This window comes from Orbicella faveolata, unplaced genomic scaffold, assembly GCF_042242905.1.
Source record: "Orbicella faveolata isolate gen_17 unplaced genomic scaffold, um_ofav_v1 contig_24, whole genome shotgun sequence".
Classification (NCBI taxonomy): domain Eukaryota; kingdom Metazoa; phylum Cnidaria; class Anthozoa; order Scleractinia; family Merulinidae; genus Orbicella; species Orbicella faveolata.
The window spans coordinates 29,113,297-29,135,317 of NW_028301552.1; the positions used below are offsets into that span (position 1 = coordinate 29,113,297).

Sequence of the window (22,021 nt, forward strand, 5' to 3'; positions counted from 1 at the left end):
CTTTCTACAACGGGAAAGTGCTTGGTTTCACGTACTCCTCACTACGTGAGTATAAGCCTGCTGTTTACTTCTCATTTTAACGCTTTTTTAACTGTTTGAACAGCCTAGTTTGAAGATAAAGTTCTCAGTCATAAAAATCAGTTCTAAGATCATTGTTTCTTTGTCATTTGTACAGAAAATTTGAACGATTTTAACACCTATCGCGAGATGATCAATTCAGTCATATTAGTATCGGGCCGAACAACCGTTTATAAGAAAGCTTCGTATGTTCTAATCTGAGCTATAATTGTTTATTACTGTTCAAAATTTATTTTATTATAATCGAAGTTTTGTATTTTCGGGCTTATCACGTAATCGTTGTACGAACAACCTGTCCGTGTTGAAATCGAGCTTTTTCAGTATATCAGAGTTTATATTTTGTTTTGTGATTGGAATTACAGGCGGTTCTATCAAGTTCTAAAAGGCAAATCTGAGTTCTTGGAGATGCAAGACGGGTACAGGAGAAGGAAATCATTGTCATTAATCACGCATATTTCGTATGAAAGTAGAATGATCTCTGGTTTCCTTGAAAGTAGTCATTTTTGTAAAGACACGTAGAGACTGCACATACCGTTGCCGTAAAGCAAAATCTTAATCGTTTGAGTTTGGCGGGTAAAACACCGTTGTCAACCTAGTCCCTCACGGCCAAAGTAGCCGTAGTAGTACCTCGCCGTAGCGTATCTTAAAGTCCCTACTGTCTGGCTTGTTACGGCTCATTCTTAAAGCTAAGAGTTTTTATACAATAAACTATTTACTTGCACCATCATGTGGTCAGCAAAGACACTATTCTAGTGATAAACTTATTTGTACAATGTAAAGATACGTTGGCTCGCGAACATTACATATGGATTCTGCATGTCATCAGGTGCTTGTTTACAGCTGTTTCGCGAAAGGCTGCAAAGTAAAAACCGTTCGCGACGATGCTAAAAAGTCAGATGTTAGATTAACACTGGTTGATCAAAGGTCAACATGTTTCAGCGCAAAGGTGAAATAAATCGAAGACATGTTTTTATATTTTTTCTCCTATCGTGCTGAAACGCCGGCATTTTCGAATGTACCTTTACATTTCCGTGGGACAAGCTTTCGTGAAATGGTTCTATAACTATTTATTAGTTATGTTAATGCTCATGGTTAGTGCGTTCGTCCCCGGATCGGATGCTCAAGCGGTCCGGGTTCGAGCCCTGGCCGGGGACACTGTGTTGTGTTCTTGGGCAAGACACTTAACTCTCCCAGTGCCTCTCTCCACCCAGGAATATAAATGGGTGCTGGCGAATTGTTGGGGAAACCTAACAAATTGCGGGGTAGTGACCTGCGATGGACTAGCATCCCATCCAGGGGGAGTAGAAATACTCCTGGCCGCTTCATGCTACAGAAACCGGAATAAGCTCCGGCAGCTATGAGCCAGTCGGCTCCAAGGCTTCACACACACTTTTTTGGGAAGCAGGCCGCACACCCACACCCAATTTTTCTAGGAGTACCCCTACCCCCCCCCCCCCCTCCGGGCAACCAGTATGTAGATTTCGTATTTTAAACGTAAATCAAGGAGTATTAGAGCAAAATCGTTTCAAAATACGTTTTGCAAATTGTAAGAGATGTTGCATCTTCATGTTTCGAAAAAATGGTTTTTGGGAGAAAAAGTTGTATCTGGGGGTATGAGACCACCTTTGTCAAGTTTTTTAGATCATATCAGAGTTTGTCTCTTTGCCTCCATTTTGCAAACCAAGCCTGGTGTAAACTCTTTGATGCGGAAATGAGTTTTCGTCAAACAATCATAGGCATCAGAATTAAACAGATTTTTTCGTTAGCAGACAAAAAGAAAATGTTCTCTGACGGCTTGGAAAAGAAAGAAATACTAATACATTTTTGCTGATAGTAGCCCAGGGAAGAAGAAATTTGTGTTACTAAGCGACAAGCGGCCATGTAATGTTCTATTTGTTATGTAGAGGGTTTGGATGGCTTGCTGGAATCTTCAGTAAAAGTTTCTGCAGTGATTCCTCAGTTATTATTAAGAACAAAACCACGTCATTCCTCAGCTGACAGTGAAGACTTTATTCATTTAGAAACAAAACTAAGAATTAAAGTGGTCACCTAAAAAGTGAGGCAGAGTTTGTGATAAAAGTCGTAACCCTTAACTTATGAAAGTTCCCTTATTCCAAGAAAATATTTGCCTAGGTTCTGTCACAATACACTCAAATTGATTCTATGTGTTATAGCTGTAAGCTATCAGGTGAACTCACGCAGCTCTTAACACTTTCATCAAGTCTTGGCTGTGACATTTCACTTTTATAGTTAAGCGTATTGAGTGACAACTTATATGTATTCATCAATTTGCACAACGTGCGGTCAGCGGAAACGCTATTTTAGTTCATGGTAAAATTATTTCTACAATACAAAGATACGTTGACTCCGAACATCACTTGTGGATGCTGCAGGTCACGGGTGCTTGTTTACAACCGTTTCGCAAAAGGTTGTCTTCAAAGTAAAAAACGTTCGCGACAGTGGCGAAAGGTAGTGTTAGATTAACGCTGGTTCATCGAAGCTCAATTTGTTTCAGCGTAAAGCAGGGTAACAACGAAGACCCTTTTTGAAACGTGTTTTCTTCTGTCGTGCTGAAATGCCAACATTGTCGAGTTTGCTTTCATGTTTTTGTATGACAACCTTTCGCAAAACAGTTCTATTTGTATTTGTTGTGTCAATGCTCTGCTCGATAAGAGCAGTTTGTTGTTTCGTGTACGATGTAATATATTTTATAGAAGAGACCGTGTTCTGCCACATTTACAACAATAACGACTATTTTATTTCACATAGTTGAAAAGAAAATGCGGAGCGGGTCAAAGTCACTCTTAAAACCTTTTCCACAATTTGCTTAAACTTGAATTTAAAAAAAGTTGCATTTTCAGGACGTTCAAGCAAATTTTTACCACGTGTTCTTGCTGCCCAAATAATTCGTGTCGCAACGTCACGCCGCGTCATACATTAAGCGGTCGCTGACTTCCTCTTTTCTTTTTTTCCTTTACTGATTTTCTCCAATTTAACCAAAGAAAAAAAAAAACAGAAAAATTCTCGACGTGAGAAGTTAGAACCAGTATTTCACCTTTTCTGCTCTGGTACGTGTGTGACCGAAGTTTCTTCACATGTCGACGGGTAAGGCTAATGTGTGTTCTTTTCCAAGGCCTTTTCTAACTCAATGGGCAACATCAGCTGCAAACGTTCACTTAATAGACGTCCTTAGTTGTGTTGAATTGAGTACGTTTATCCGATCCAATTGCTGATGCTAGTAGCTAAAATTGTCTTAAAATAATACAAGTTTCTAAAAACACATCGAAAACGAGCGCGGTGACTCCCCTTTTTTATAAAATAATCTTTGCGAGGAAACATTTTGGGCGCGAATGTCCTTTACATGCTCATCTCAATTCGGAATATTAAATGTAGAAATAGCATCAACTCGGAAAAAATCCCAGTTTCAGATGGGGTTTGAACCCACGACCCTCCGTGATCTAACCTGATGCTCTAACCACTGAGCTACTGGAGACTCTATGGTTAGCAAGGACCGTTTCGCGCAGTCAGACAGCCAAATAATGACTTAGCACATGCATCTGTAGTCATAACTGCATCACGCAGTCACATTGAGGCATAACCAAGATGCAACCAACCAACCAACCACTAGAGTGAGTAACGAAAGGAATATAAAATGTAGAAATAGCATCAACTGATGCAATCTCAATTCGATAATAAAACTGGAAGTCATCGGACTCATTTTTGAGTTTCGAGCAATTTTAACTAAAATTTCGTTCGTTTTAATGTGTTACACCGTTGATTAATATAAGTAACCATTGTCTTACACAGTCTTTTGTAAGTTTACCAATGATTGGGCAGCACTTTACTGACAAAGGATTAGCAAGGTAGTCCCATTGAGCAAGAATCTACGTTTCTGTAAAAAAAAAAAAAGAATAAAATAACAATTTGTCTTTCTAAAAGTTTAAAATACTTATATAGGGGCTGGGCTATTTTCGTTCTGGCCAATTTTTACCACTTAACTATGTCTTTTCCGTTCTTAAACTGAAAGGCATTCCTAAATGAAAGGGGTCAGGTGTGTACTTGTATATATCATAAATAACTTTTACTAACGAACCTAGAGGGAATAACTATTGGTTACGGAAAGAGTTTTGCCACTCGATTTATGGTCTAAGCAGGAATTATTATATCAGTCTCCAGGTCTGTGTGTCTGACAAGTTCCGGAAAACATTTCAAGTCAAGCACCAAGTCATAGACAAGCAAAGTGGCTTCAAATAACTGACGTGGGTCAAAAGGAAAACAAGTGATTTCGAATTCGCTGCCACGTCCTATAGCTAAGCACGTACGTTTTATTACAATGTATTTTGATGCACCATGAAGTACCATGATTTCTTTATGTTCATGGCAAATAGATGTGTGAAACATTTCCTTTTTGACATGTCATGTCAAACGTGAAGTGTTTTACACATCTCTTTTGGCATGAACATAAAGAAATCATCGTGAGAATCAATTAAAAGTTGATGAGTAAATTGTTTGGCTAAATAATTAACGTACCTCGATATGTGTATAGCTCCATCCTCATAGCGATATGAGTCTGCCATGCCGTTGGCTTTAGCCGTAAGAAACGTGCCGTGATTGGTGGATTTAGGTGGTGATAGACAACGGTGTCGTGATCGGTATTGCCATCGAACACCTAAAAATATATATAGCAGTGAGGAAAAAAAAATGTTTCTTAAGTTTAAATGTAGTTTGTTTTGGTTCACTTATTTTACAAGGTATGTGCTCTTATTCCAATTCGCTCTGTAGGAAATATTCGTTGAACAAGTTGGTTACTTCCATCCTTTATTATTACGCCGCGCCCGATTAAAACTGTGGCAACTTATCAGAATTGCTTCTTACATCGCATGTCTTAAACTGCAAAAATTGTTGCTTTTGTTGACCGTTCTTTGAGTCAATATGGCTAAGGATGTCATTGAAAATGACGAAAGAAATTTCTCGTAAAGATTGTAATTGATGATTGGGAGGAAATTCGTGCATCTTATCCCGGCTTATCTTGAGGTATTTGTAAGTGTGACAAAAATTATTCGTCTTGTAGTAGAGAAATAAAATAACATACTTTCTTCCAAGAAGGCGAGCTAGCGAATGCTGCAATTTGGTTCGTGGCGCGGTGGGTCTGTATATAGTGAAAAACTGTGACTGAGGTCACAGGTTTTCACAATACGGACCTCTCAGCCGACAGATAACATATCTGACGTGAGATAATACCTTGTGATAATATTTCTATTTACCGAGTCTGAAGATTCTCCTTGTCTCTTGTAAAACAAGAATGATGCCCCATCGTCGCTGAACTGCAACTTGTACTTCGTTACCCACTGTCCAGGAGAGAAGGAATTCCTCCCCTGTGTAGCCACATGTGTCACAGGAGTGATTTTACCAAGATCAACTTGAAGCCATTGGTTCAAATCGTTCGTCGAACTTGACCAGGCGCCAGTCCCTATTCCAATTCCAATCTCCTTAGTATATAATCTCGCTCGTTTAGGACTGCTGTAGACGTCCCATTCTGAAGAAGCAGTTATTTGCGAGTCTGCAATAGCACAGCTTTCCATACCAAGAGCTTGCATACCGTCTACAAAATGAAAAAGATATCCGGCATGCAGTAAACAGTTATTGGAAATGTCGTTTCTCGAGATATCCACAGTAACCCAAAAATAATCAAGGTCTCCCTGGAAACGAGGTTGGGTAATTGCTACAAGCTTGAAGCTTCGGTTTCGACTGATAATACTTAACTAACTTTGATTGATTGACTTTGATCATTCTTGTCCTCAGATGTTCTTTCAATAATTCTTCGATTGGTTCATTTCTTGGATTATTTCGCATTTTTCGAGTCTATTATCCACTTATTTCAGCATTTAGTGGTCGGAGGTAAGCGTAACACGATAAAATCTTTGTAGCTATGCAACCGTGCTCGACAATTCAAGATCTGCAGCTCACAAAATACAGGTTGCGAATGAGGAAAAATTCTAGCCTCCTTCACTGAGGAGGCTAGAAGGGAACTGTTGGTTTACACTGTCACGCCATTAAAAATTAAAATCGTAACCATTTAATAAATCAAGTCAAAAATCTGGGATATAATAGATGATTAATATATAAACAACCTTGCAGAGACTTAGGTCTGTGCGGTTTTGCATTCGCGCGTAATGCGGAAAAGTATTTCACCCAAGTTTATAGAGCTTTGTGTGGAGACGCCATGTTGGTACCCTTCCGATAAGCACCAACATGGAAGAGGCATTTGACACCGTCGCACAGATAAACAAAGAGCTAAAAAGAACGGAATTCGATGGGGCATTTTGCATAAAAATCAAACTTTTAATTGATAGAATTTCTTCATTTTTGTCGCTAAACGTAGAAAATCGGTAGGGAAAATGATCCATCAACGTCCAACATCATTAAATCCAGAAAAAGCTATAGCAATGGCCATCTACCCTATCATTGTTCATTTTATTACTTAGCGCGAGCTCGATGCATGACGTGGCGTGCGAATTTGCGTGCGCAGTGGGGATGCGCAGAAACAATTAGCGCGAACATCCTTAACAACGTTTCGCAGGCCTGGTGTTGTGTTCCGTTAGACTTAAGATTATCCCTAAATTTGGCCCATATTTGGGAGCACCTCTTTCAAGCTATTTTTCTTGACCAATGTTAGCAATTATTATCAAGAACGAACAATAAAGCTTTTAATTAACATTTATATAAAAATATCAAGACATTTAGGTAGCAACTTTTTGGATTTTTGGCAATTTTTCAGCAACTTTTTTGGCATTCCAGTATGTAACTTTCCAGTATTTTACGAGCACAATCTAGAAAGGCCTAACAGTAACATTGCTCTAGAGTTCCGACACATTGAAAGAACTAATTCTTAATTCTAGCCTGCGTTGCAGGCGTAAACGGGGAAGGGGTAAGGTGGCAAAAAAACGAGAGGAAACAGGGGAAGGAACACTTGCTATAAGAACCGGGCTTTTCTCATTACGCCCATCAATTGCGATGTAATGCGATTTCCTTAACTGTCAATTACTGTCAACAGGCTCACCAATTAGAGACTAGCGGACGCTTGTAGGCATAACTGACTTCCTACGGAAATTTAGTCGATTGAAATTTCCCGGAGTGATTAATAGGCGATTTGCACGATGGCGTCATTTGACTACAACTACCAGAATGCTTCACTTTTTTCTGTTTCTTTTGCTGATTTGGGCAATTGTTATTTAAATCCCACTGCGACTTCAAAATTAAAATAATATAGAAAAAACGAAAGGAATTCTGTTAGTTGTAGTCAAATGACGACAACGTGCAAATCTAATGAGCTCGAAGAGCTCGAAAATATATAGGGACTAAAAAAAACGTTTTGGTATAGCAGATGACTTAATGACTTGTATTTTCCGTAGCAATGTAAGACCTGTCTAACTCCAGCCTTTTAAAGATTCTCTCAAAGATTTCTCGATAGTTTCGAAGTTCATGTTATAAAACAAAGGGTGATTATGGGTGAAATGGACACCCAAGATTTTAACCACCTTGCTTATCTCTTTTATACCTGACAACGCGCTCTTCATTTCCATATTGCCAAGCAAACGAATTTCTGTTTTGTCATGATATACACACAAGCACGAGTATGTGCTAAAAAGTTTGATGGTGTTGAATAGGGCGAGGTGTGACTGTTTGTCACGGATAAATGATGTCATGTCATCTGCAGATATGACTAATTTCAGTTCAGTTCCATGTACCACAATACCTGTTATTTGATCATGGACTTCCTCATTTGAACCACACGAGAGCCTTCTCGCGCCACCATTTTAACGTCCCCGAACGAATAAACTTAGAAATTCAAACGCCGTCCATAAAAAAAAAAAAAAAATGAGGACCCCTGTCGAGCTTAAACGTTGAAAAACTTCAAGTTCTTACAGGGTCTCCTCTTTGATGAGACTAAAACTTCAGGAGGTTGGTAATTTTTAATTTTGGAAAATAATGACGTCACATGACAATCGGCAATTCTGGCAGTTAATATCATGTGAAAGTCTGAAACGAAAGAGGTATTAAACATACGAAAATTACTACAGTTGCTGCCAGGATTCATGATGATATTTGGTATATTTGCATCATTTTGGACCTTTTTATATAACTTATTATTACACTTTTTCCAATCAAAACCGATGACGACAGAAGTTCTTCCGTCGAAACGTCTTTTTAGTGTTTTTAACAAAAGGTTTGTTTCAACGTTTTTTAGGCCAGTGTCAAACCCATCTTTATATTTTAAAGATTTTAAAATAGTTCAGGTTCTAATCGCTACATGAAATTTAACCGAGATCTTTGTTGATCTGCACGTTACTTTAAGACTTTCGTGACTAGTCTCCGGCATCACGTACACACAGCTGTAATAATCTAAAGGCTTTACTCTTGGGGTGAAGGTATGTACAATCAAGTAAAAATTAGACATGATCTACTTTTTTCTGCATTTTCAGTTCGGAAGTACGCGAGACACGACAAAATCTTTCTTGCTATGCGACCACTCTCGAGGTGACAGATAACCCATCGATACCTACAGTGTTCTCTGAGCTATGCGAATGCAAACGCGCTCGACAGGTGACAAAATTATTTAGAATTATCTAGATCATAGACATTGAGGATGCAGCGAAATCACCGTGATAGGCTAAAAAGAAATTATTGCAGTTACTATATATTACGCCAGTGTAAAACGATAAAAGATTAAACATTTCGGGTTCTAATCATTGATATGTGTGGTGGAAATTGCCATATGATAACTTTGTTAATCTGTACGTCGAGACTGTTTACGATGGGTGTGTTCCCATGAAAACATTTTGAAATAAAATTCCAAGTCGGTAGTTTGTCAACATTTTCATTGCTCAGTTGTCCTCACTAGTGACCAGTCTCTCACATCTCACACACAGTGCAGTAATACCGAAACTCTTTCAAGCCTTCTAAAACCCTTTCTCCCGGGGTAAAGATGCCAATAATCAGAAATAAGTCATAGGTGGGTTTAAAGGTTGGATCAAACGGTCAGTTACCAAGACAGCCGTAGAGTTCCATCCTCATGGAGATGTGTAGGTTCCATTTTGTTGGTGTCAACCTAACATATCGCGCTTTGATTGGTGGAGTTAAGCGATGTTTTACCATGGTGTTGACATCGCTGTTTCCAATAAACACCTGCAGGAACACGTATATACAAATGAGTTATGTAATGCTTTCGCTTTATATTTCAAACGTCCCTTATTTGCAAAGATTGTCAAAGGCTTTTTGAGCCTCCCCTAACGTATTTTTCAGTTTACCAAACCTTCTGCGTTACATACTAAAATACAAGCTTAAAATATACTTAAATACTTAAATGCCACATTAAGGATCTTTATTCATATATGTGATAATAAAGTTACTGTTACTAATACTGTTTATGTTAATGTTACTGTCACTCTCACTCTCACTATTAATGTTACCGTTACTGTTACATGCACTGTTACTGTTACCGTTACATGTACTGTTACCGTTACTGTTACTGTTACTGTCACTGTCACTGTCACTGTTACTGTTACTGTTACTGTTACTGTTACTGTCACTGTCACTGTCACTGTCACTGTCACTGTCACTGTCACTGTCACTGTTACTGTCACTGTTACTATTATTGTTACTATTATTGTTACTGTTACTGTTACTGTTACTGTCACTGTCACTGTTACTGTTACTGTTACTGTTACCGTTACTGTCACTGTCACTGTTACTGTTACTGTGACTGTGACTGTGACTGTCACTGTCACTGTCACTGCCACTGTTACTGTTACTGTTACTGTTACTGTCACTGTCACTGTCACTGTTACTGTTACTGTTACTGTCACTGTCACTGTCACTATTACTGTTACTGTTACTGTTACATGTACTGTCACTGTCACTGTCACTGTTACTATCACTGTTACTATTATTGTTACTGTTACTGTTACTGTCACTGTCACTGTTACTGTTACTGTCACTGTCACTGTCACTGTCACTGTCACTGTCACTGTTACTGTTACTGTTACTGTTACTGTTACTGTCACTGTCACTGTTACTATTATTGTTACTATTATTGTTACTGTTACTGTTACTGTTACTGTCACTGTCACTGTTACTGTTACTGTTACTGTCACTGTCAATGTCACTGTCACTGTCACTGTCACTGTTACTGTTACTGTTACTGTTACTGTCACTGTCACTGTTACTGTTACTGTTACTGTTACTGTCACTGTCACTGTTACTGTCACTGTCACTGTCACTGTTACTGTTACTGTTACTGTCACTGTCACTGTCACTGTTACTGTTACTGTTACTGTTACTGTCACTGTCACTGTCACTGTCACTGTTACTGTTACTGTTACTGTTACTGTTACTGTCACTGTCGCTGTCACTGTCACTGTTACTGTTACTGTTACTGTTACTGTCACTGTCACTGTTACTGTTACTGTTACTGTCACTATCACTGTCACTGTCACTGTTACTGTTACTGTTACTGTTACTGTCACTGTCACTGTTACTGTTACTGTTACTGTCACTGTCACTGTCACTGTCACTGTTACTGTTACTGTCACTGTTACTGTTACTGTCACTGTCACTGTTACTGTTACTGTCACTGTCACTGTCACCGTTACTGTTACTGTCACTGTCACTGTCACTGTTACTTTTACTGTTACTGTCACTGTCACTGTCACTGTCACTGTTACTGTTACTGTTACTTTTACTGTTACTGTTACTTTTACTGTCCGTATCGTGTAATTTTTACATCTTGAATAAAGCTTTTATAGATACTGCCTAACATGAAATGGCTTTCCAGCTTTCTTCACAAATATGTGAATGTCGCAACAGACAAAATTGATAAAATATAGTCAATCAGTACAATAACGGTAAAGCCCCTGGAATAACGACCCTCGTTACTTTTGAAATTAGCAGCCTTTAAAACTTGTTACTTTCTGGGGGGGAGTAGCTCAGGTCGAGGGGAGGGGTGTTACTTTCGGGGATCAAAAAACGTTTTGTAAAATTTGTGTGGCTGAGCTCCTTTTTACGAAGCAAGAAAAAAAAATCACTATAACAATTCTTAAAACTTGCGGTGAAATTCTTGGGTCCAATTTAAATTTGTGTTGCTGCCACATCGACAGAATGTGTTGTCAGTGATCGGCAGGAAAGCTACATGTAGTCAGATACCGTAAAATGTTTTTCGTCATGGTCCACTTCCATGTTAGTCTGCTGTATCAATGTCCCAGCGCGCTAGTAGAGTGTCTAAATTCTGGTATCAAGTGACCGTAATTTTTAAGCATATTATTGAATTGTATCGCTTTGGTCTCGCGGTAGGGCGGAGGGGAAGGGAGGGGACTGGGATCTCTACTTTCGGGGAATTGCCACTTTCGGAATTTATTATTATTCTTTGGCGCAACTTACGGGGGTAATTCATGAATCATTATATATTTTCCAAGTGATTGTACCTCTCCCCCTCCCCCCGACCCTCCACTTAACTGCTTTGCTTCGGCAATGATTTGATTTAGACTTCCAGGCGTGAAAAAATACTAGAAAAAAACTGAGGAAAGTGCTAGCGATGGTTGTTTGTTGTTCAACTATGAAAGTCTTTTCGTAATGTTTTAAGCCAGTATATCTGGCTGATATACTGGCTCAGACCAGCTGATTTCCCACATGTGTTTAGTGACTTGTTTTCGTCTTGCTAAGTCTATCTTCTAACCTTATCTGTGTTCTCTTCTTGCTGTTTAAAAACCTGAAATGAATTTCCATCGTTGCTGTACTGTAACTTGTACTGGGTCACCCATTGGCTGTTATTATATCTTCCTTGAGTTGCCACATAACTGACAGTTGTCTCAATTCCAAAATCGATTTGAATCCACTGATTCAGATCATTCACTTTCGTTGCCCATGCACCCTTATTGCCCTTGTAGTGTAGTCTTGCGTAGTTTCTGGCATGATTTTCACTATACTGAGACGACGCTGTTATCTGTGCGGGAGTTATTTTAAAGTTTTCCATTCCCAAAGGAGCCTGACACTCTAAACAGAAAAACAAATGTTAATGAATGAATGAATGAATGAATGAATGAATGAATGAATGAATGAATGAATACCTTTATTTAAGTGTCAAACTAAAATAGCAGTAAATAACCACTAAATGGAGACACTAAATGATAGTCATATAGAATGGTTTTACCCAAGTAAGAGCATAAGAAAAAGATTCAAACGTAGTACACTCTATGATGGGACTGGACTGCTCCATCCAAAGTCCAGCGTGCTGACTAGAGCTCCCACTGTGCTGTGTTGCGCAGCCAATAATATTTTGCATATTCAATGTAAAGCTGTACACCCAATTACGACAGAACCTCCGAGTGTGAGAAGTACAGCATATTTGAACATGGTGGCCACGGTTGACACGTACGCTCAGACACAGTTCATATTTACTAAACGATTGATTGAGCCGGGAAGATACATTAATTTTTGGACTTGTCATTCTTGGGTGGGTACAGAAATTTAGGAATTAGTCACTGTTAAGGATTAAAACGAGGCGCAATTACCAAAACATCCGTAGAGTTCTATCCTCATGGCGATTTGACTGTTCCATGCTGTGGGTATCAGTCTGATGTATCGCGCTTCGATTGGAGGAATCAAAGGATGCTTTACCACGGTGTGTTGATCCCTGTTTCCAACAAACACCTAGTGATAATTAATATAAACGTAAATACATGCTAATTATGCAATACCTTTTAGTTAGGAGTCAATGTTGACTGTTATTTTGAGCCTTGCAAACTCCAGCTACGTGCGCCGTGCGAGCGGTAGTCAAAATCATTCTGTCCTACCGAAACGACACGATAAAAGTCGTTTTTCTTCATAACTAACGAAGATAAAGATAATAAAGTCGTTTTGGACTCTTCTATTTCTTAACTCGAGAGTTCTAGGGAAACCAGAAATTTTGTTCAAAATAATACAGGTATCATCCTACTTGACTACAACTGTGTTTTAAACAACAAATTTACACTTCGGCGACACTGCATTTTCCATTTTGTAAAATCTGTTTTGATTTAATTTAAGGCATTTTAAATCTATTTTCGTGGATATCCAGTCATTGCAGTGAGTGGAAATAGGAAAGTGACCCGATTTGAAGGCCTTTTTGTGACGCAAGGACATCATATAGTTTTATTCCTTTGCTGAATGCTGATTGGTCCACTTCAAAGGTAGTTGTCCAATATGCAAGGAGTAGTTTATCGTGAAATATCTCAAGCGTGACTTGGTCTTTAAGTACAAAGGAAATTTTTATGAGGAGTGTCTGATATAAAAGAAAGATTGAGCTTTAATCTGAAAATATCCTTACATGACTCGAAGAATTTTTTTTTTCTCGGTTGCTCCAATAGTGAATTCAATTTGGTTTAATCGAAGGATGGAATTGAAATTACTCATACAGATTTTCCTGGAGATTAGGGAAGTGAGTTTTTTGACCAAACAAGTCCGTATAATTGTGATGTTTCAAGACACAATCAGTATGGTTGTTTTCCTTAAACCCGGCAATTTGGTGTAAACGGGGACGAATCGGTGAACAGAGTATGGTCTTAAGGGCTTCCGTCGTATACAGTGTCACTATTTAAAGGGGAATTGCTGGAAATATTTCTGAACTGCCCCCTTGTCCTCTTTACCCGGGTTCTAACGCTGGTTGATTACTTGCCTCTCTGTATTTCTTGATTTGCCTGGTCAAATAACAAAAGCAAAGAGATTACGATCTGCTTGCGAAAACTCTTCTCACCTTGTCTGAGTTTTCTCCATGCTGCTTATAAGTCTGAAACGAAGGTCCATCCTTACGGTATTTTAACTTGTACTGGGTGACCCGTTTGTTAGGGTCCCCGTACCTCCCTTGAGTTGCCACAAAAGTGACATTTGCCTCAACACGAAGATCGATTTGAAACCACTGATTGAGATCATTTGCACCTGCGGCCCATGCTCCGTGGCCACCCCTAAAATGTAGTCTTCCGTGGGTTGGAGTATGATTTCCATCAAACTGAGAAGACGCTGAAATCTGCGCTGCTGTTATTTGAAGGTTCTCCATTCCCAAGGGACCTCCACACCCTAAAAGCAACAAAACAAAGATGAAAGTTGGACAATGATCTTAGATTTTACTCAAGCTAAATATCGTAGAATCGGTTTGGGGTATGATTTCCATCATATTGAGAAGACGCTGAAGTCTGGGCTGCTGTTATTTGGTGTTTTTCCATTCCCAAGTGAGCTGCACGCCCTAAAAGCAGCAAAGATGAAAGCTATAGAATAATCTTAAATAGGTTTAAGAGCAACATTTTGTTATTCGTTTAATCGCATAAGCCTGAAAGTAATCTGTCCATAGACTCTCTATTTTGTCTTGATTATGAGGGACCCTGGGGAACACGTTTGTGGTCAGATTAAGCGTTGCGAAAGAAAGATGTCTTTTACCACGAAAGCTTAAAAGCCTGACCAACAGAAACCGAACACAACTTTACCCAAATAGAGAAAGAAATTTTATAATTTTTCTTTATTTATTTATTTATTATTCTCTTTGACAAATCTATCTACGCAGGCGATGTTCGTGTCCAAAATCGTGGTGCCGAAACGCACATTGATAAAAACACTTAGCCGAGCATACATTGAAGGGCAACAAAGAAATTCAAATTGTCGAAGTAACAAAGGAACTGTCTCTCTTGCCAAAACGCCAAAAAGCCATCAAAGCCACCACTGCTAGCGACACTGTGTTGGAGAGCCTGTGTGAAGTTGTCAACCGAGGTTGGCCGGATTAGCGGTCCCACAGAAACCATAGTTGTTTCCTAGCTTTCACATTCGTTATGGAATTATTCATTAAAAATGGCTTATTGTTCAAGAATAACCGAAGGTAACTGAGTATTGGTGCCCACCTCTCAAAGCCTTGATATCATATAGCGTATTCAAAGTCGCCACATTGATATTCGAGGCTGCTTATGCAGAGCTTGTGATAACGTGTACTGGCTAAAGACGAATGAAGAAGTCGAGCCTGACTGCTGTGCTCACCGGCCAAATCAAGGTCAAGACTCATAGTTTCCTAGACACACCATGGAGCAAGGTTGCACTGGACCTACTTCAACTCCAAATCCAGGGGTTCCTCATCATAGTTGGTTATTTCAGTGATTTCTATGATGTCAGGCATATGCATTGTACACGCTCACAGCCTGTAATTCAAGCCCTAGGGTCTCCGTTTGCGCGTAAAGGGATTCCCGAGACTGTCGTATCTGATAATGGCTCTCAGTTTGCCTGTGCTTACGTACGTAGGGTCTTCGTCAAAAAGGCTCAAGCCTCCGGTGAAGATGTCCAACGTGCCTTATTCTTCCATGTACTGCGCGATTAAAACAAGTTGCTGAGTTTTCTATGGATTTATACTAGTAGTTCTTGATCGAAACAGCAGTAGGCATATTTGCCATCGAGAAAACTGATTGCTTTCCGTGAAGCCAGACGTAATTGGTATAAAGATTGCCATGCGCCTTTAGGGTTAAAATGTTCAATTTTTATCATCGTAAAATTACTTTGAACTTTGAAAAAAAGACAATTTGAAACGAGTAGGTATTTCACCGAGAAAATGGAAACCGCGTTTTACTACCGGACATAAAATACTTTTATTGATTGACAGCTAATTTACGTTTACTCAAAACTTTATTTTTGCTGGATGGGGACACTCTGAAGAGTTACAACTCAAAGGCGATTTGTCCGACTTCAGTCAAATCTCCAACAAAAGCACTTTGGGGAATTTGTCAACTCTAAACCTTACTTCGTTGAGATTCATTTTGTACGGTCACTCTGTAACATTTTACAGCAATTTCTGTACCTATTGAATGAAGTCGAACGAATGAAAACCCAAACACCCTTTTAAGCGTTCGGAGTCATGACCTCGAGGAAATCTTAATATATTTCCCAAATTAAAAAAAAAAGTCAGCTCGCGTTGGAAATTAAAAAATATACATATGTTTTGAACCTTCCAAATCTTTTGAATACCCAGATCTATAAATGTATATGGGGCTTAGAGTGTCTGTGATAAAATCGCGAGTCGCTTAATCCGTCGGGCTAGTCACACCCTTGAAGGTGCACGGTAACCTTAACTTTAAATTTATTTTATACTACAAAACTTTTTTACCCCGAAAATCGTGAATGAATTTCGAAAGAAATAATAATTTATCGTTTATGACGCTTTTTAATTATCGTTAGTGAGTGAGCTAAATAATTAATTAAGACGACAGTAAAAAAACAAAACAGTCTTTAAAAATCGATCACTAAACAATAACATGATGCTTCTTTTGTTCACCTCTCGTGCAATGAAAACCTGTATAACCCGGCACACAATCACAGCGATATTGATCCTCTTCGTAATTCGGGATGCAGCTGCCGTTATTTTTGTAGGGTTTCCCTGAGCAAGGTGACTACAGTAAACAAAAAAATAATCGTAAAAAGTTATAGCATTCATGTAACAAGCATCTGTGAGAAAATCAGAGAATGTACAAACAATCGACTGTATAAAAGTCTCCAAAACCAAACACCACGCGTATACATTATTTGTAACAAGCCTCGAAATTCCAGAAACGTTTTCATGCGATACATTATTAATAACGTCTGTTAGAAATTTAAGTAAAAACCAAAGGTCCTGAGTATAGGCGCGTGGATCACCTGTTTATAGAAGCGTATTAATTTGACATTTTCTTCCGATAGCATACCAAGATCTTCTTCGTTCTGCTGAAGTTCAAAAACGAAACGCCAAAAGAACACTTGCATCCAATTCATTTCTGTAAACATTACACCATGACTGGACGGCGGAACTCGTTTTTTCAACATATATCATAAATTAATTATTCTACCACTTTTATTTCTCTCCTTTTCTTTACAAAGAGAAAATCCACCTTAATACATAATATTGCTCGTAAAATAACTATACGCAATATTGGCTACATGTTATATTTAGCTGGATTTCAAATTGTCACTTACCTTAATGCTGTAATGATGAAACTGCTGCGAATCGGTCAGTTTGTCGGGACTACTGAACATGTCTTCACTTAGCAGCTCGCAGCGAAGCTTTCCATTTTCGTTTGGTGACAAAGCAATGTTGAACGAAACGCAGGGCGCATTATCAACACATGTGAAAGCACACTCACCATCTTGAACTACTTCACAAGAAGAGTCTAAGATGGATCCTTGAAGATGCTGAAACTTGTGAACTACAAAATTTGCGTACGACACCCCGTCTTGAAAACTAGATCGTTTCAAACTAGGATCACCTTGAATCAAAAGTTGATCGTGGTGGCCTGTAACACATGGAAAAAGGAGAAGAAAAACCGTAAATAAAAAATGAAACATTTCTCTTCAGCAGAAATACCGTGTCAACGAGAAATGTGTTCTTTAATTGAATATACATTATTTATGTATCGTTGCTGCTCTATAAAGTAAAACCAAAACGCCCAAAGAACAAATCGATCGACATGTCAATCAAACAATCCGCAAATGGCATTTAAGTCACATTCGGTAGGTCATTTCATAGTTCCTATTTCCATTCATTTTCTAAACGAGGCCTGTGGCAAAACCTTTGATATGGAAATGAGTTTTGGTTAGACAATCATTTTCATTCAAATTAAACGGAAGTTTGCGTTAGATAAAAAGAGAGTATACATAACAACTTGGAGATAGCAAAAAAAATTCTCGCTGATAGTGTTTTAAAGAGTGAGCTATTAAAGAGAAGATGAAAATCGCGTTACTAAGTGGCCAATGGCCATGTAATATCCTGCTTATTATGTAGAGGGTTCAGATGGCTTGCTGGAATCTTCACTTCAAATTACGGTCCATTTCTCAGCCATGAGTTAAAAAGCGTGTTATTTCTTAGCTTAAGACTTTGTTAAACTCTCAGCTATCAGTTGAATTCCATATAGGTCTTTTATTTAAGAAATAGAAAACATGTACCGTGTTTCTATCGAGTTATAGAAACGCGAGTGGAAGTTTGGGAGAACGAGAAATGTTGTGGGAACACGAGCCGCAGGCGAATGCTTGCACAACTTTTTTGTGTTCTCCCAAACTTTCACGAGTGTTTCTATAACTCGATAGAAACACCGAGAACAGTTTTTGTATTTCTTTTAGAAAACGCCGCGACGAAAAAAAGGAAAACAACTTGTTAACTTTGATTATCAAAATGTTAATTCTCTTTGCTCGCGCCATCATTACGTCAACAGCTCGTGCTAGTTCTGTGATTCTATTGAGTTTTAGTATAAATCTGCTGGCGTTCTATCACGAATGCCGTTCGCTGATTGGCTACGCTACTTACTATCTATTCTGTGATAGATAGTGAGTAGCGTAGCAGTGTGCCCTTGTTAACAAAATGTAGGCGGCTTCTTGGCGTTTTCGAAGTGTCTGTAAAGACGATATAGATTAAGTTTTGAACGACTAGTAGATTTATACTAAAACAATTAGATTATTCGCTCTCGATTTCTATCGACCGATAGTTGACTCGGGCTACGCCCACGTCAACTATCAAGCGATAGAAATCTCGACCTAATAATCTAATTGTTTAATAGAAACACGATTTTTAACCAACCAGCGCGCGTATTTTCTTTGGACTGCTTACTAAATAGATAATGATGAAAGTTTGAAAGTTTCTATTCATTAAAAAAAAAAAAACGCGGAGGTGGTCACCCCTAAAACTGAGGCTGAGTTTGACGCTTAACTTGTGAAAATTCTTTTTTTTTTTTCCAAGAAAAAGTTAATTAACTTAGCTTCTGTCACAATAAACTCAAATCGATTTGCTCAAATTCTTTTTATTTTCAAACGTGTAATACATGAAAAAGTTACAGGTGAGCTCACGCAGCCCGTGAAACTTTGAGTCTTTGTTGTAACGATTCACTCTTACAGTTAAACATATTGAGTGACTTATGCCGTGTTTTCAAGAGAAAGGTTTGCAACGGTTACGGCTGACCGAGGTTTCGTAACTAAACCACAGTTATTAGAGAAACTGTTTACACGAAACTAATTAACTAAAGTAGGCCGCATACAAAAGACGGTTTGAGGTTTTGTCGGAAAGCAAGTGCTGCAATGCTGCTCAGAAACTATTGGAAAATTATAAAATTTGACTTTACCCCAATGCCGAACGCAGATCGTTGTCAGTTTGCCTGCGGTGATGTCGAGCCAAATTTTCCTTAAATGTAAAGTTTTTTAGATGAATAGTGGAAAAAAAAATTTGACATCTCGCTGAGCCTCTTCCCGCAAATAACCTGAAACGGCGTCTGCCACGGAGTCCGGGCTACGTAAATGTTTACGGTACTTCTTCTTATTCGGGGCCGCTTTAAATTCTAACATTTGCTCGTCTTCTCCATAGACCTCAATTATGATTTTTTTTCTCTCTATTTGAGTAGGTCTTCTTCTAGTTGCGCCTACCTGTACACTGCTACTGAGCTACTGTGCTTCTAACAGAAAGGAAACGCTTACGGCACTTGACGATGAACGGGAAACAGTAATCCGGGATTTCTTTACCTAAACATGAGTTTATTTAGCTTTTTTTGCCCGTTGACTTGAAACCTACTTACATTAGGAGGAATCTTTGTCTATTTTTCTCTTCTTTACGCGCTGCACGCGTGAACACTTGCTGCCGAGATATCGCGACAATATCTTTTTTTCCTCGGCTACTGTCGGTTACTGAGCTAAACCATGCCGGATGAGGCGTTCAACTGTCGACAAACCTATAGGTTGGCTTACTTTTGATTTTGCCGCCACTTACCGAGGCTTGCTACTGCGTTTACACGATTAAAATTTCAAACCAGTTGAAGCGATTTCGTCCAGCTGTTACTAAACTGACTGTGGCGTGTTAGGATCCTAATGGCTTTTGTTTCCCTTCACCGCACATTGTGAGAACTTTGTAGTCAATCACAAATAAAACAAAAGATTTGGATATTTGGCGATCGCGAGAAGGAGAATGACATAAAGTGCTCGCTTGTTTTTGATGTTGTTATGATATTCAGCGAGGATGGCGCATTCCATCAAAGTGATAACTTATTTACATCTTAGGAGCCATCAGCTGGTAACTTTTTGGCAAAATTAAAAAGCGCTGGACTCAGTTCTGCAGCAGCAGGTGGTTACATACATACATACATACATAAACTTTATTTAAGCTCGAATTCCAGAGTAGCTTGACAAGCTAATATTTCCGAGCAACAAAATATTTGATAACGAAAAATTAAAATAGAAATTACTATTTACATATTTACAATTGACTTATGTTAACTAATTATAAAATTGTCCTTTACCTGTTTTATGAATTGGTTTTACTGATGTGCTTTTTGAAGTCTGAGAAGTTACATAACCTTATAAAATTGGGTAGAGAATTCCATTTTTTGTTGCCAGATAACTAAAGGAGTGGAGACCAAAAGTTGCAGTTTTGGGTTTGGGCATTTCCAGTATATAGTTTCCACGCATGTTGTATGAAGTAGAACGGAACGAGAACATTTTTCTCATATAGGCCGGGAAGCTAGTGAAAAACAAACAGTTTTGAACAAAAATCTCGAAAAAGGCTTAATTGATTGAGTTGGTAATTAAGCATGGTGAGTATAGTTGTACTGGAAGGCAACTTTAATTGCTTTCCAGTACAATAATTTTTCTAATCTTTGGTTACGAAGAAGAGAAGGTATACAAACTATAAATATTATTTGGTGAAATCATAACTTAAGATTCTCTCATGTAGGCGGATTTATTTCTTTGTTAAGAAGAAAAGAATTAGTGGTTCTTGTTGATATATATGGGAGGTCCTGGAGTGGAACAAAGGTTGAATTAACAGTGGGAATGGCAGTATTAAGGCGGTAATAAAACGTAAAAGGAATTTTGATGTTGTCTTTGTGACGAGTTCGTCAAATGAGAGAAATGTGAGTCTTGACCCCTTTCCCAAAATTTGTTTTAAGCTGAAAAACGTTGCATTTTAAAGACCATAGCGCCCATTGTTACTGCGTACGTAATTTACGCCACGTCCAAGCGCGCGAGCTGAGGGAAAGAAAAAAGTGCAAGATTAGGGCTTGGCACCCGTTGCGCTTTCTTCGCCTGCAATTTAACTCTCTTAAGTTACCGACCCCACTTTTCCTTTCATAAATCACTTCCTTTTCCGGATTCCTTCGTTTTAACAACTACAACAACAAAAAAACAAACAAAACAACAAACAAACAAAACAGAGGAAATCTTCCGTTAGAAGTTACAAATATCTCGGCTTTTCTCAGTGCTCTCGTGCATGTGAGCGAAGATTTCCTCGACTGAGTGTGGACGGGATAGGTCAATATGTATTCGTTTTCAAGGACTTTTCTACCTCAAGGAAGATATCAGCTGCATTAGTTCACTTAATAGACTTGTGTTGAATTAAGTACGTTTACCTGATCTAAATTTCATTAATGGAGCTTCTTTTATTTTAATTAATTAATTAATTAATTAATTAATTAATATAGCTCAATACGTGTAGAGTTCCATCCTCAAAGAGATATTATTTTGCCATGCTGTTGACTTTATCCGTAAGAAACGTGCCGTGATTTGTGGATGTAGATGGCGATAGACAACGGTGTCGTGATCGGTATTGCCTTCGAACACCTAAAAATATACATCGCGGTGAGGAGACACAAAGATGTCTTTTAAGTGCCGTTTGTTTCTGTACATAAATTTTGCAAGGTATGTTTTAAGCTAGGAACAAAGTTTAAAATATTCGATCGTTAAACAACTTGGTTACTTCCGGCCGCGCCGATTAAAGCTGTTGCAACTTATGTACTGTTGAGTTTTACCACCCACGCCTTAATATGAGGAAATTGCTGCTTTTGCTGACCGTCTTTGAGTCAATTTGGCAAAGTATGTCATCAAATAAATAAAGGAGAGGTTTCTTGTAAATATTGTAATTAATGTCTGGGATAAAATTCGT

General features: G+C 38.5%; 1 protein-coding gene across 1 annotated transcript; it reads right to left on the minus strand.

Moving 5' to 3' along the window:
• Positions 1-1,986: 1,986 nt before the first annotated feature.
• LOC110065790 (lactadherin-like) lies at positions 1,987-17,784 on the minus strand. The gene is made up of 9 exons (XM_089291906.1): positions 17,086-17,784; positions 16,412-16,526; positions 13,865-14,184; positions 12,645-12,783; positions 11,810-12,126; positions 9,126-9,264; positions 5,343-5,680; positions 4,609-4,747; positions 1,987-3,970 (listed from the first exon to the last, which is right to left on the minus strand). Exons 1-9 carry the CDS (start codon positions 17,452-17,454, stop codon positions 3,963-3,965), a joined length of 1,884 nt encoding a protein of 627 aa, XP_089148032.1. The 5' UTR covers positions 17,455-17,784; the 3' UTR covers positions 1,987-3,962.
• Between the last annotated feature and the right edge of the window lie 4,237 nt (positions 17,785-22,021).

Coding starts and splice junctions, on each gene's coding strand:
- LOC110065790 (XM_089291906.1), bottom strand. CDS start 17,454: ATGTTTCATTTTTTATTTACGGTTTTTCTTCTCCTTTTTCCATGTGTT. Junction 12,127..12,644: donor AGAACTCTACGGATGTTTTG/GTAATTGCGCCT, acceptor TTTTCTGTTTAG/AGTGTCAGGCTCCTTTGGGA. Junction 5,681..9,125: donor GGAACTCTACGGCTGTCTTG/GTAACTGACCGT, acceptor TTCATTTTGTAG/ACGGTATGCAAGCTCTTGGT.